Below are 16,149 nucleotides of genomic sequence, written 5' to 3' on the forward strand. Positions count from 1 at the left end.
TGTAGATGGCGCACACAACTGCAATTCTATGTTAATGAATGTTTGTAAATGTGGTACCAGTCAAGTGGGTTGCTTTGCCTTAGATGATGCTACACTTCTTAAATGCTGTTGGCACTGTACTAATCCAGGTAAGTATTCATTCACTCTGGTGAATTATGCCTTGTGGACAGACTTTGGGGAGTCAGGAGGTAAGTTACTCACTTCAGATTTCCTAGCCTCTGACTTGCTGTTGTTGCACGGTAGTTATATGGATCGCAAAATTCATCTAGTCAGTGGTAACCTCAAAGATGTTGATAGTGGAGATTCAACGAGGGTGATGCCTTGTATATCAAAGGGTGATAGTTAGATGCTGTTTTGTTGGAAATGGTCATTGTCTGGTACTTGTGTTGCACAGATGTTATTTGACATTGGTCCAGGCCTACATATTATCTGGGTCTTGGTGCATTTGGACATGAACTGCTTCAGTACCTGAGGAGTCATGAATATTGCTGAATATGAGGAGTTATCACCCAAAAATTCCCAATTGTGACCTTACGATTGTCTAAAAGTCATTAATGAAGCAGCTTAAGATGTTTGGGCCTGTCACACTACTCTTTGGAACTCATGCAGAGGTGTCGTAGACCTGAGATGACTGACCTGAAACAACTATGTATGACTCCATCCTGGTCAAAAGTTTCTCTGATTCCCATTGACTCCAATTTTGCTAAGGTTCCTTCATGTCACACTTGATTAAATGAGAGATTAATGTCAAGGGCAGTCACTCTCACCTCCCCTCTGAAATTCAGCTGTTTTCTCTATCTATGTTTAAATTAAGGCCAAAATGAGTTCAGGAGCTGAGTGGCCCTGGCAGAATCCAAACTGGGCGTCACTGAGCAGGTTATTGCTGAGCAGGTGCTACTTGATTGCACTGTTAATGACATCTTCCATCACTTTACTAATGATCAGGAAAAGACTGATGGGGCAGCAATTGGCTGGATTAGATTTGATGTTTTTAGTGTGCAGGACATGTCTGAGCAATTTTCCACAATAGTGGATAAATACTATTGTGATAGCTATACTGGAACAGTTTGTTGAGGGTGCAACTAGTTCTGGAGCATTAATCTTCAGTTCTACTGCCAGAATATCGTCTGAACCTTTCAATATCCAGTGGTTTCAGCTATTCCTTGTTATCACATCGAAAAAAATCAAATTGTCTGAAGTCTGGCATCTGTGGTGCCAGAATCCTTCGAAGGAGGCTGAGATGGATCATCCACTCAACGTTCTGACTGCAAATTATTGTACAAGTCTTGAGTTTTGCACTGATGTGCTGGGCTCTGTCATTATTGATGGTGGGCATATTTGTGGAACCTCCTCTTCTAGTGAATTGTTTAATTGTCCACCACCACTCACAATTGGATGTAGCAGGACTACAGAGCTTAGATCAGATCCATCGGCTGTGAAATTGCTTTGCTCTGTCTAGCGCTTGCTGTTTATGCTATTCAGCATGCATGTAGTCCTATATTTTATCTTTTTTTCAGGTTGGTACCTCAGTTTTAGGTCTGCCTGGTACTGCTCATGGCATGCCCTCCTTTTTCGTGAACAAGAGTTATCCCTGATCTGATTGGAATAATTGAGACTTAATGTGGTCTGGAGTCAATGCTGAGGACTCTCAAGGCAAATCCCTCTAGACCGTATATCACAGCATCACCACCTCTGCTTGGTCTGCCCTGCCAGTGTGACAGGACATACCCAGCATTGATGATGGCGGGGTTTGGGACATTGTCTTTAAGTTAAGATTCCATAAGTATGATGTTTTTTGGTTGTCCTGACTAAGAGTTGCTGGACACAAAACATTAACTCCATTTTTCTCTTTACAAATGCTGCCATACCTGTATTTCCCCAACACTCTGTTTTATAATGTGTGGCTGTTGCTTGACTAATCTGTGAGACAGCTTTCCCAATGATAGCACAATCCCGAATGTTGATAAGGATCACTTTGAAAAGCTGGCTTCACAGTTACTATCTCCAGTCAAAGCAAGGTGGTTTGCATGGTTTCATTCCTTGGACACTTTTTAGCCATTTGATATAACTGAGTAGCTTCTTAGACCATTCCAGAGGGCAGTTAAGAGTCCATCAAACTGCTGTGTGTTTGGAAACATATAAAAGTCAGATCAGTTAAAGATGACAGGATAGCAGGAACTGCAGATGCTGGAGAATCTGAGATAACAAGGTGTAGAGCTGGATGAACACAGCAGGCCAAGCAGCATCAGAGGAGCAGGAAGGCTGACATTTCGGGCTGAGACCCTGCTTCAGAAAAACAAATGACAGGGTGACAATTTCCTTCCCTAATCAACATTAATGAACCAGTTGGGTCTTTACAACAAGCAACAGTAGTTTCATGTCATTAGATTTTTAATTTGAGATTTTTAAAAATTTAAATTATGCCTTCTGTCATGATGGTATTTGAACCTGGATCCCAAGAACAACAATCCCATTGAGCCATTACTTCCTGTGTCGACAATAGTGTTCTGGAAAGATTCAGAGGTGATAAAATTGATGGATTTTGCTCACTTTTCATTGATAAAACATGGACACCAGTTCCAGGATCCATCCATCTTTCTGTTGAACCGTGCAAATGTCTGACACCACCTTCCAGAACACCTGCAGACTTTTGAAGTTCTAATCTTGGGAGAGGTCTTGTAAGCAAAGGATGCTATTCATAAGACCTGTGCCCTCTACCTCTCTCCACTGCATTTTTCTTCTCTCTTTCCTACGGTTTTGATTTCTCCAAACCACTCTCAACCCATATATCCTTGGGAAGTAAAGCACCCCCCATATTACTAAAATAATGCGTGAGCAGAAAGGTGGAGTTAAGGTCACAATCAGATCAGCCATAGCCTTATTGAATGAGAGAATAAGCTTGAGAAGCCATATGTCCCATTCATACTTCTTTTTATTCAGATCTTACATTCTAGCAATGGGAATGTTTTTCTGACTCCACATGTATTGAGATTGCCCCTCTCCCACCCATTGCCCAATGAAACCTCCCCTCTCTGTTATATTTGAGGACAACACTAGGGACATTGATTATTTTGAATGAATGATCTGTGTGGAGGAGCAGAACCAATGACAGCAACACAAGTCATAGGGTCATACAGCATGGAAATAGACACTTTGGTCTAACTAGTCCACAGCAACCACGTTCCCAAAATAAACTAGTCCTACCCGCGTGTGTTTGGCCCATATCCCACCAAACCTTTCCTATTCACATACTTATCTGAATGTCTTTCAAACATTGTAACTGAGTCTGCATCCTCTGGCAGTTCATTCCACACAGTAACCACTATCTAAATGTTGCCCCTCATGTCCTTTCTAAACTTTCCTCCTCCCACCTAAAAAATGTGTCCCCTAGTTTTGAGTTCCTATACCTGAGGGAAAAGATCTTTGCTAATCACCTTATCTACACCCCTCATGATTTTATAAATCTCAAAGAAATCACCCCTCAACCTCATAAGCTCCACTGAAAAAGCCCCAGTCTATCCAGAGATAGTAGGAACTGCCCCAACCGATGCTGGAGAATCTGAGATTTTTTTTGTATTTAAAAAAGTATACTTTATTCATAGAATATACAAAAAATAAACATATTTACACACCTACCCAGTCATGCTAGCTGCTCCAGGTTACCCTGTGGGTCCGTACACCAACTAAAAGAAAAAAGCAAAAACGAAAGAAAAAACCCGGTGGCCGTCTCCCCGCACAGTCCCCGTTGGCCCCCTGACCAGTTGGGGAAGGCGCAAGCTGGGCCCAGTTACCGAATAGGGCCCGTGTTACATTCTGGCTGAGGGGTCTCATATGGTGGTCTTGCCCCACCGCGCGTTAGTGGCGGCTGCCCCAAGCTTTAGCGCGTCCCCCAGCACGTAGCCCTGGACCTTGGAGTGCGCCAGTCTGCAACACTCGGTCGGGGTTAGTTCTTTCAGCTGGAAGACCAGCAAAGTGCGGGCAGACCAAAGAGCAGATTCTGGAGAATCTGAGAAAACAAGGTGTAGAGCTAGATGAACACTGCAGGCCAAGCAGCTTCAGTGGAGCAGGAAAGCTGATGTTTCAGGTCTGGACCCTTCTTTGGAATGTGGTTGCTAGTTGGACTAGTTAGACTGAAGGATCTAATTCCATGTTGTATGTCTCTATGACTTGTGTTGCTGTCATTGGTTCTGCCCCTACAGACAGATCATTCATCCAAAATAACCAATGTCCCTCGTGTGGTCCTCAAATTTATCAGAGAGGGGAGGTTTCATTGGGCAATGTGTGGGAGAGGGGTAATCTCAATACATGTGGAGTCAGAGAAACATTTCCATTGCTAGAATGTAAGATCTTAATAAAAAGAAGTATGAATGGGATATATGGCTGCTTTTCTGAAGAAGAGTCCAGTTATCTTAGTCTTTTATAACTCAAACTCTCCGATCCCAGCAACATCCTGTAAATCTTTTCTGAACCCTCTCCTGTTTAATAACATCCTTCTTATAACAGGGCGACCAGAACTGCACACAGTACTTCAAAAGAGGCCTCACCAACATCCTGCACAACCTCAACATAATGTCCCAACTCTTATACTCTGAAGATCTGAAGATCCCTAAGTCCAATTACCATCAATTTCTGGCTGTTTCAGTTTGAGCATGTGCTAATTAAACAATGCCAAGTTTAAACCGGCCCACACTATATTTGTCACAGAACTATAAAACATTTTCTGTGTAAATATATATGCAACAAATATCCTAAATGCTTCTTGTGTCATGCCAATTTAACATGTGTGATAAATAATCATACTCATATCTACATTCATGTCACACCTATCCCATTAAGATATTGCTTACTAAATTAGCTTTCTATTAATATTCAATGTCTAGATGTGGGTGTTCTGATAAGGCTAGGAATTATTACCCTACAGCCATAAGAATAAAATCACTGGCTTGCGAGGACACTTGGAAGACAGTTATGAGTCATTTCAATGATGTGGGTCTTGAGTCACACATAGGCCACATCAGATAAGGACAGCAGCTTTTCTTCTTTGAAGAACATTTGGAAACCAGATTTATGACAGTCTAACAGCTTTAAGTTGACTTTTGTTGTTGCCAGCTTTTTTATTTACTGATTTTTTATTTGAAATCTCAATATAAATATGTACACATTTTTGCATTTACCTGTTACCCTGACTTTAACTCTAGAGAAAATAGCTGTTCTGAGTGCATGATAACTACACATGTAAATGCAAATACCTTTCAAGGATTGGGTTCCCTTTTGTTAAGGATGCTTGCTCCTGGTTTGCTACTGTGCAAAAAACACTGAGAATCAGGTAGCGCTAGCAGGTGAGGAAGGGGGACCAAGGATAGGTATGAAAGAAAATTTAAGGCCAGGCAACTTTTGGCAAAGGAGTAATAACAGAAGACAGGAACTTTAAATTCACCATAACTAATAGTAATTCACTGAAATAGCATTATAGACAGTAAAATTAATAACATTTTGCTTCCTCTTATAGCCAATAGAAATAACTTAAATCACTCATAGGGCAAAATTTTATCAGATAACAATGAGGAGGTTACAGGCCCACCACCTTCCCACTTACACAGGATACAGTTCTCATCATTCAGGGGCTGGCTAAAGGGCTACTCTGTCTGTCCTTAGTCCAAATGTGGCCCTTACGTAGCCAATTATTGTCCACTGAAGGTCCTCAATCTGCACTCGTGCTATAATACACTGACCAGAGGCAGTTGGGCAGAACTTAGAAGACTGTTTATGCAGCCAGTCTATTGAAAAGAGAAGGAATGGATGGTACATGATTTGGGTGGCACCTCTTTTAAGATCTTGTCACACCACCTGTCCCAGGACATGATGACCAAGGAAAGTGCATTTCTAACACATATCAATGGTTGGCAATAAGTGTGGGAGAGACTGTTGATCAGCCATTTGATGGAAAAAAAGTCAGAACCTCAACAATAACTATCCAAAGCTCCAGACATCGTGTAAATTGTGCGTGTTGCCACAGCAACGTAGCTCCCTGCATGAACTACTCCACACCAGCACATTACACATTACCAGGTCTAAAATAGCCTGTTCCCTGGTTAAATTCCAGAACACATTATTTTAATCAAAACTGGATCGAATACACTTTGTGAACTTATCCTGCAGGCCACTTTTGCCAATTTAGTTCATCCAATCTATAAGAACGTTAAAATTCATCACAATTGCAGTATCATTTTTACAGTCCCACATTATTTCTGGATTTATACTCTGTTCTGCAGTGTAGCTATTGACAGAAGGTCACTAAATTTCTCCATATGAGTAACTTCTTTGCTATTTATTATCTCCACTCAAACGATTCTGCATTTTCATCCTTCATTCTAAGATTATTTCTCTTTATTGTACTGACCTCATTCATTATTAACAGAGCCACCCAACTCCTTTAGTTCCTCCTCGTTTTACCAAATAAGCTTGTGTATTTAGATCTTATCTGTAGCACTTTGAAACTATGTCTCTGTTATTGCAATTACTGTGTAAACCATGGGATCTAGGTGTTGCTGGCAAGCATTTGTTGTTCATCCCTAATTGCCTTTGAACTGAGTGACTTCTTGAGCCATTTCAGAGCACAGTCCAGAGATAATCCACCAATGTGAGTAGGAATCAAGTGCAGACCAAAACATATAAGGACAGCAATTTCCTTCCGAAAGGACATTAATGAACCATAGGTTTTTATAAGAACTGATGAGAATCTCAGAGTTTCTGTTACTGATCTAGCTTGGAATTCTGGATTTTCATCAACTGATTTGAATTCTTTGATAGGACTTGCACTCATGTCCACAGAACATCTGGATTACAGGTCTAGTGACGTCACCACTAAACCACCTTTTCCCCCTATGATTTATTTCTATTTACACTTTAAATTCAACTAACTTTATGTGAATGTTGTGTAAATTCAGATAGGCAGCCTTTAATTAAGTCTTTTCGTTAAGAATTTTTCCTAACTTTGACTTTATTTAGTGGTTTATTCTTATGTTTGTACATTCTGTCCTTTCCTGTCATAGGCTGGTTATCATTACCTACATCACTACCCTGCACATTATTGCGTCGTTCTTTGACTTTCTAAATATCTCTCGTGTGAACATTCCACCCCTATTTAATTTTTAAAATTATCTATAGCCCTAGTTATATGATTCTCCATGTACTGGTCAGAGTGCACTTTGGGTAAAGACCATCCCATTAATACAGATCCCTCAGTCCCTAAAACTGGTGCAGTACTTTAGAAGTCATAGAATCGCTACAGTGAGAAAACAGGCCCTTCAGCCCAGCAAGTCCAAACCTCAGAATATGCCACCCAGACCCATCCCCCTGTAACCCATACATCCCTGAAGACATTGGGCTATTTAGCATGGCTGATCCACCTAACCTGCACATCTGTGGACTGTGGGAGAAAACCAGAGCACCCAGAGGAAACCCATGCAGACACAGGGAGAATGTGCAAACTCTACACAGACAGTTACCTAAAGCTGGAATTGAACCCGGGTCCCTGGTGCTGTGAGGCTGCAGTGCTAACCACTGAGCCACCATGCTGCCCCTTTCAAAATCATTTCTCCCATACCAGTGTGAGCCATGCATTTAGCTCTCTGATTTTCTTTCCCCTATGCATTTGCTTGCAGCTCAGGTAGTAATCTTAATATTATAAAATTTTAAAATGCTGTAAATCAGGAACAAAAACAAAGTTGCTGGAAAAGCTCAGCAGGTCTGGCAGCATCTGTGAAGGCAAAAAACAAAGTTAACATTTTGGGCTTGGTGATCCTTCCTCAGAACTGATGGCGGCTGGCAAAATATCAGTTTATACGCAGAAAATAGGGAGGTGGGTGGGGTAGGGAGTAAACGATAGGATAGAGCCCAAAGAGAGAGAAACATAGTTGGACAGACAAAGGAGTTGATAATGATCAGGCTGGGAAGGTGAGTAGTTGTTAATGGGGACTGTTAGTGACTAACAACAGTGGGTATGTAATGGCAGGCCACGTGGTAACAAGGCCTGGTGGGTGGGGTAGAGGGCTGGAACATGGGAGAGCTTAGGCCCTAAAATTATTGAACTCAATATTGAGCCTGCAGGGCTGTAGGGCCCCCAAGCAGAAAATGAGGTGATGTTCCCCCAGCTTGTATTAGGTTTTACTGGAACACAGCAGCAAGCCAGAGACAGAGATGTTGTCCAGGGAGCAGGGTGGTGCATTAAAGTGGCAAGCAACATGTAGTTCAGGGTCTTTTTTGCGAGCAGAATGTAGATGTTCTGCAAAGCAGTTGCCAAGTCAACGCTTCATTTCCCCATTGTAGAGGAGACCACATTGTGAGCAGCAAATGCAGTTGACTGGATTCTGGGAATTGCAGGTTAAGTGTTGCTTCACCTAGAAGGTATGTTTGGGCCCTTGGATATTGGGGAGGGAGAGGGTAAATGGGTAGGTGTTGCACCTTCGCCAGTTACAGGGGAAGATGGGCTGTGGGGAGTTGTTGGGGGTGAAGGAAGTGTGAACCAGGGTGTCCCAGAGGAAACAGTCCCTGCGGAAGGCAGACAAAGGAGGGGAGGGGAATATGTGCCTGGTGGTGGTATCTCGCTGGAGGTGGCGGAAATAGTGTCTGATAATCTTCTGGATGTGGATGCTGGTGGGATGGTAGCTAAGGATAAGGGGAACCTTATCGCTGTTGCAGGAGGAAGAAGGGGTGAGGGCAGAAGTGTGGGAGACGGGTTGGACCTGGTTGAGGGTCCTGTCGACAACAGAGCTGGGGAGTCCTCGGTTGAGGAAGAAGGCGGACATTTCGGAGGCTCCCTTGTCGAAGTTGGCCACTTCTGAACATATGCGATGGAGATGGAGGAACTGAGAGAATGGGATGGAGTCTTTACAGGAAGTTGGGGTGTGAGGGTGTGTAGTTCAGGTAGCTGTGGGAGTCAGTGTGTGTAGTGGATATAACATGGTAACATTTGTTACAACATTTGTTGCTCTGCTTTTTAATCTCGGCTCTAGCGGCTCTTACTCCCACAGCAGAACTTCTTTCTTGGTATTTCTTAATCCTACCAATGTCATTCGTAACATATGGACCAGGACAACTAGATTCTTCCTCTTCCACTCCAAGTTTCTCTCCAGCTCCTGAAAAGTTGTCCTTAGCCCTGACACCAGAACAGTATCTACCCCCTGCAACAAATAAGATTCTTTTTTTCTGCTCCCAGTTGATTAAATCCTGAGACCATGGTGCCGCAATCAATTTATTCCACACCCTTGTAGCCCTGCTGTCTTCCACCTAAGTTATGAGAACATCAAATCCCCTGAACAGTTGCAAGGGTTGAGGTTCCTCCATTCTTACCTTCTTGATGCTATTTCCTACCTCACTTACAGTCATACCTTCCTGTCCCTGATGACAGACCAAATTGGAAGTACCTAAACTTAAGGTGTGACTGCCTCCTGGAAGACAGTGCCCAGGTAACTTGTCTATCCTTGATGCATTGCAGATTGTTACTTCGTTGTCAAAGTAACTTAAGCTGCAGACACATACTGCAGCTGTAATTACTGTCCATCACATTAATCCAGCAGCTCCTGTATGCTACATTGACTTTCCTGCTGTCTTAATTCTTCTAAATGTTTTATTTAAATAATTAGACTTCAAAGTTAGTAATATCACTCCACTGTCATCTGTAGATATATTAAGTAGCTTAACTAATTAAGTTATAAATTTAATGAACAACTTTCAGGCTTGGGCTGATAAGTGGCAATTAACATTCATGTCTCATAAGTGCCACATAACCACTATCTCCAAAAAGAGACAAACTTAACCATTTCCCTTATTCATTCAATAGCACTATCATCACTGAACCCTCCATTGTTAACATTCTTGAGGTTGGGTTGGAGCAGGGAACTAAACTGGAACAGCAACAAGAGGTCAGAGACTGTAAATTTTGCAGTAACTTGCATCTTAGCCCCCCAAAATCTGTCCACCATCTTCAAGACAGAACATAGAATTGTGAGGAAAACATCTCCGTTTGGCTGGATAAATGCAGTCTAACTACAGGCAATACCATTGACTGGCACTCTTTTCATCACATTTGACATTCACTTCCTCCACCAGCAATGCATAGTGGCATTAGAGTGTACCATCCACAACATGCAGTGTAAGAAGTTTTGATTACTATCCTGAGTAGGTGAAGGGTAGAAGACATATGGCAATATCACCACCTGCAAGTTCCCCTCAAAGCCACACACCATCCTGACATATTTTGAAATTTATTTACTGTCAATAGGTCAATGCTCTGAAACTTTAGCCCTAACAGCACTGTCGGGGTACCTACACCACAAAGGCTACAGCAGTTCCTGAAAGCCACACACCACTACCTTCTCAAAGGCAATTAATGATGGCCAATACATGCTGAATTAGCTAGTGACTACTACATTTCACAAAATAATTTAGAAATTGCAATGCTTATATTTTCTCAGATAGACATATTCAGAGGGATAAAATCTTAAAGCTCACCAATCGACCACCTATTTCCTCTGTCTTTGAACACTCACCAGTTATTGAAAGCTGAGAGAAAGATACAAAAAGTAGCATTTCTTTCTGTTTTTCCACCAAATCCCCACTGGTTTCTTACACCCATACCAATCCTCATTCCCAGTATTCTATTCTTCCTGGCCTTTATTATCCAGTAGTCTTCTATCTGCTTGAGTCACCGGTCCAATTTCACACTCTTCCCCTTGTCCTAGATATCACTGTCCCTGTCCATGTAGACCTCAGTCAAAACATGTACCAAACCTCAAACCCTCGCACCTTGCCTCCTAGTCACATTTCTCCTTTTACCCCTGACCACCTGTTTCTCGTCTGGATGCAAGAACTTGCTGTCTGCAGCAGCAAAGAGGTATGACATCATTGAGCTACAAGACAATTTTTGCAGCACTCTCACCAAATTTCCATTGCTATTCTGTTTCACAAGACACTTGATTTAGTTCTGTGTGCAGAGTCTGTTTGAACTAATGGACCAATGTTTCTCCAGTTCTTATCTGCATCTATCTAGTGATTAGGAGCACAAGGGAGAAAATGAGAAATTTTGTGCCATCAGTTTTTAAAGTAGCAGCCTGAATTTCTGAAGTAACGATGAAGAGGAAGTAACAATACCAATTTCCATTTTCTTTTTGAAACCCAAGCTGTTCAAAATCAGTTGGATTTAATATGAGGACATCTATCTGCATTTCTTCAGCACACTGTATTTTTCAAGTTAAGTATTCTATATACAAGTGAGAAAGAAAGCTGAACATGATGGGAGAAATTAGGGTTGTGTTTGTGTTTTTGCTGGTGGTCTATTTAGTTTCTCATTAATGAGAGTATAATTATAAAACTAAGTAGAGTACACAAGAAGGAGCAGGCAGGATATAACATATGATGTTCAGACTAGTAATTTTCATTGCGTGGTGGTCATTGTAGAAGTGTCACTTCTGAAATAATAAGGTATACATCTCAAGCTACATTCTAATAGTGACAATGGTCTCAGATGCACAAATTACTACAAGCATTGGGGAATATCCTGAAAGCATGAAAGTTTCTATTTAAATTGTAAGTCTCCCTCTGTTCCATTAATACTGAGCATAATTCCTAATAATTCAACAGTTTATATATTTTGGTTCAACAATTTCTGACTTCATAGACCAAAGGGCCTTTTCTTGCCCTTACATTTTGCATTTTCTTTTATGCACATTCTTTCTAAATGTGTCAAAATCTAATTGCCAGACAAACAAATAGTTTTAAATTCATTTTTGCTGCAGTTGTTGCAACAAATGGATTTAGTTCAGTAATCAAATAACCTCCAATCATGAGAACAAATTCCCCCAGAAATCTGCATGATTACAAGAAAATGGCTCATTTCTGGCACTAATCCAAGATCTAAAGTTAACTCCAGAAGATCTTGACATATTCAACTATGTAGGCATAGAGAAAAACTACAAATGGAATGATTTAAAAACCCCACTGTGACTTACTAAATTCCACAATGTCCTTTAACTATCAGATCTCACACAAACACTGTTTTCACTCCAAAGCTGCAGTTTGTTTTTTGCAGCACTGCGAATGTTTCACATAGAGTTTTATTTAATTTATCTCGACTGTACCTGAAGTTTCCAGTTTGTAGTCATCTGAAGAATATATAGTCAGCTGATTTTTTTCTAATTTTTTAATTTGATTTTGCAGAATTATCAAATAATATTCCCTGATGAATAAGTTTTAATGATAACATTGAATCATCCAGAGGAGGGATAAAGCTGAATGATAAAAATGATCATTCCTAAATAATTCAAGCCCAATTTGTGGTTGGCTGATGAAAAACTTAAGTGGTGGTGTCCATTGTCAACATGATGATCAAATTTAAATTAAAATTTAAAGTTCATTTGAGGATAAAATGTGTTCAGTACTCTACATGCAATGAGATAAGGTTTCCTATCTATGCTAGAAATAGCAAAATCGTAGGCATACTTTTTGATATGTTTATTACTTCATCACACTACTACACAATAGGAATTTTGCCGAATATATCCTCCTAATACATATTTCTAATCTCACATCACCATCTGCTAATCACACTTCCATTCCCAATTACCACTGCTAGTTAAGGGGGGAAATCATATAGATGTGTGCTGATTATTCTGTGTGCTGAATATTTATATCACCGGAGCCAGGCGCCAACTCTCTGACACATCTTCCTAACACCGCCTCGATCATGATCCCACCCCTGACCATCAAAACATCAGCTCTCAAACCATTCACAACCTCATCAACTCAGGTGACCTCCCATCCACAGTCTCCAGCTTCAACATTCCCCAACCCCGCCCACAGCACCACTTTCTATCTCCTTCCCAAAATCCACAAACCTGACTGCCCCAACCAACCCATTATCTCTGCCTGCTCCGGCCCCACTGAACTTATCTCCGCTTACCTTGACTCTGTTTTCTCCCCCCCAGTTCAGGAACTACATCCGGGACACCACCCACACCCTCTACCTTCTCCAAGATTTCCAATTCCCTGACCCTCGACGCCTCATCTTCATGATGAATATCCAATCCCTGTACTCTTGTATCTCTCACACAGATAGCCTAAAAGCCCTCTACTTCTTCCTGTCCTGCGGGTCCAACTAGCACCCCCTCCAACAACACACTCATCTGCTTAACTGAACTCGTCCTTACCCTTAACAACTTCTCCTTTAACTTCTCCCACTTCTTACAGACGAAGTGGGTGGCCATGGGAACCTGCATGAGCACAAGCCTACCTCTTTGTAAGATATGTGGAACAGTCCCTCTTCCACTGCTACACTGGCAGTAACATATTCTCTGCCACTTGCAATCTGACCCACAACCAAAGATATATTTCTCTCCCCACCCCTATCTGCCTTCTGTAAGAACCGCTCTTTGCATGACTCCCTCATCCACTCCACACTAACCCCACCCCCAGCACCTTTTCCTGCAACCACAGGAAGTTCTACAGCTGCCCCTACACCTCCATTCAAGGCACCAAACAAACCTTCCATATTAGACAGAGGTTCACCTGCACACCTGTCAACATGGCCAATTGCATCCGCTGCTCCCGATATGGCCTCCTCTATATCGGTGAGACCAAAATTAGACTCTGGAGACTGCTTTGGAGAGGATCCGTGCTCGGTTTGCGATAAACGACAACACCTTCCGGTTGTGAACCATTTCAACTCCCCCTCCCACTCCCTGGGCGACATGTCCATCCTGTGCTCCCTCCAGTGTCACAATGATGCCACCCACCAACTGGAGAAGAAGCACCTCATATTCCACCCGGGGAGCCTACAGCCCAATGGCCTAAATGTGGATTTTACCAGTTTCAAAATCACCCTGTGCCCAACCTCATCCCATGACCAACCCTCCCTCTCATCTCCACCTCCTTGGCCTGACACAACCTGTCCATCTTCTCTCCCACCTCTCCTACCTCACTGACCAATCCCCACCACTCCGTCCCTGCACTCACCTATCACCATCCCACCTGCCATCCCCAGCTGCACCCCTCCTCTCTCTATTCATTTCTGAGCTCCCTTCCCCCTTCCTATTCTGAAGAAGGCTCCCAACCAAAAATGTCAGCTTGCCTGTTCCTCCGATGCTGCCTGGCCTGCTGTATTCCTCCACCTTCACACTGTGTTATCTCTGACTCCAGCATCTGCAGTTCTCACTATCTCTGCTGATTATTAATCCGTTTTGCTCAGCAGACTTTTCTCTCCTCACACTAACTTGGTTTTCAAACTGGAACTGAAAATGAAATAGCAAGGTGTTAATTTACATACCATTGTTTTCCCTTTTCTGTTAAAAACAATCTCAGCTGCTGAAAAATAATAGACAACCTTTGATCTCTGGCACAGATGAAGAAGCTAATATTGGCTGCCTAGTATTACAACCTACCCAATTTTCCTTAAATTGTTGAAAGGAGTATCATGGATGGATAATCTGATCTTGCCAATTTTGCCACTTCTACAGAAATCGAAAGCTGCTAAAAATGACATCTCACCGTGTAATTTACTGTATAATCCAACCAAATAAAACTTGTGTTTCTCCAACAGTGCAGTGAAGGATATTGCTTTTTTGCTCTAAACTATTATCCCTGTCAATTTTAGGCAAAAAAAGGGCAAGAAGTACCAAAAGGGCCTGAAGTGGAAATCGCGAAAATGGACAAGCTACTGAGTCTGGTTAGAGACCCAGACATGAAGCAGAACTAAGTTTACCCCTTCTGTGAGACTACTTAATCAACAGTCCAAATGTATCAGCACTCACGTGGATCATCCAGATGCAAATGTATGCCTCTGCCAACCATTCAGAAATGAGGAATTAGCTAACTTTTATGGAATCGTATTTAAAACCTTATTGTAACATCCTCGTAAAACACAATGGTTTCCCATGCAGCACACTCAGCAAAGCCCATTAATATAACACATTTATAACTTTTTCTTCTACTGTTTGCTGATTGTTTTTATAGATTATCAAAACTAAGATTTATTAAACTGGTACCTACGTTTCTTCTGGTGCATCTTACAAGTAAAATATGTTATTTGGTTTTGGATAAAAGTATACATCATATGTGAAAAATATTTTTCCAACTGTATAAGAATTCTGTTATTAAGCTAATTAAAACATCAGCATGTTAATACTGGTTTACTGAAGAAACTAAAGCTTTTCACTCTGCGCCACAGTGTCCTTTAGGATATGCAGCTGTTTTTAACTAAAGCTGTTCATGACGCAAAATAGCTAATTGTCACATAATACTGAAAATCCTCCCCCACACCCATATTCTATAGACTATAGTTACAATAGGATTATTTGTATTCTTTTACATAATTTATATTTTGGCAAAGTTATGTCACTGTAATGTGCTTTCAAATGAACTGTTTGTTTTTCTCTATTTTCCTTACAAAATGTCTACAATGAAATATAACAATTGATATATTAATAGTCAGTCACCTCGACTATTTTCCTAGCTTTGTTTCTTTACACTGTATAAGCTGTGACATGCCCCATGTCTTCCAGTGCTGAAGAAGAGTCAGGAACTTGACATGTTAAGTCTACTTTCTTGTATTACATGCTGTTTAACTTGCCAAATGTTTACAGCATCCTCTGCTTTTACCTCCATTATTCCAAAATGTACAAGCTGCAAAGTCTAGTTGGAGATGAATCTATTGATTTGATCTACAGTAAACTCAGTTCCTGCAAAAGCAGCAATTCTGACAGAGACGTGGTTTCTATTTTAATAAATGCTTTGTACTGACATATTTTAAGAATAGAAAACAGTTTACAAGAACATATATATATATATTTAGGAATGTAGATTTATTTTCTTTTTCCCTCACCAAGGCTAGATATTGAAGATGACACACATACCTGTTTTCAGCACATTACGGTAGGATTTGTTACACCATGTACATGGTGGGTCTGGTTTCACTGGCGTCATAGGCATCAATTTAATGACTTCAAGAGTATCTCTACTAGGTCATTGGCCACTTTCAGTATTTGTTATTTAATATAGCATCAAATAGATGATACATCTTACCAAATATGAGTTGGGAATTTTTTAATTGCACAAAAATGGGAGGAAAATATCTGAAAATATTTATTCAATCATTTG

The 16,149-nt window shown here is 41.2% G+C and overlaps 1 protein-coding gene across 1 annotated transcript in view; it reads left to right on the forward strand.

Annotated features, from left to right (window-relative positions):
• Positions 1-15,742, forward strand: part of dnai1.2 (dynein, axonemal, intermediate chain 1, paralog 2) — a 244,312-nt gene extending 228,570 nt beyond the window's left edge. The window contains exon 20 of the mRNA XM_059651517.1: positions 14,648-15,742. Coding sequence (XP_059507500.1) covers positions 14,648-14,749 — 102 coding nt within the window. The 3' untranslated portion in view covers positions 14,750-15,742. The remainder of the gene's footprint in view (positions 1-14,647) is intronic.
• Positions 15,743-16,149: the final 407 nt, after the last annotated feature.

This window comes from Stegostoma tigrinum, chromosome 1, assembly GCF_030684315.1.
Source record: "Stegostoma tigrinum isolate sSteTig4 chromosome 1, sSteTig4.hap1, whole genome shotgun sequence".
NCBI lineage: Eukaryota > Metazoa > Chordata > Chondrichthyes > Orectolobiformes > Stegostomatidae > Stegostoma > Stegostoma tigrinum.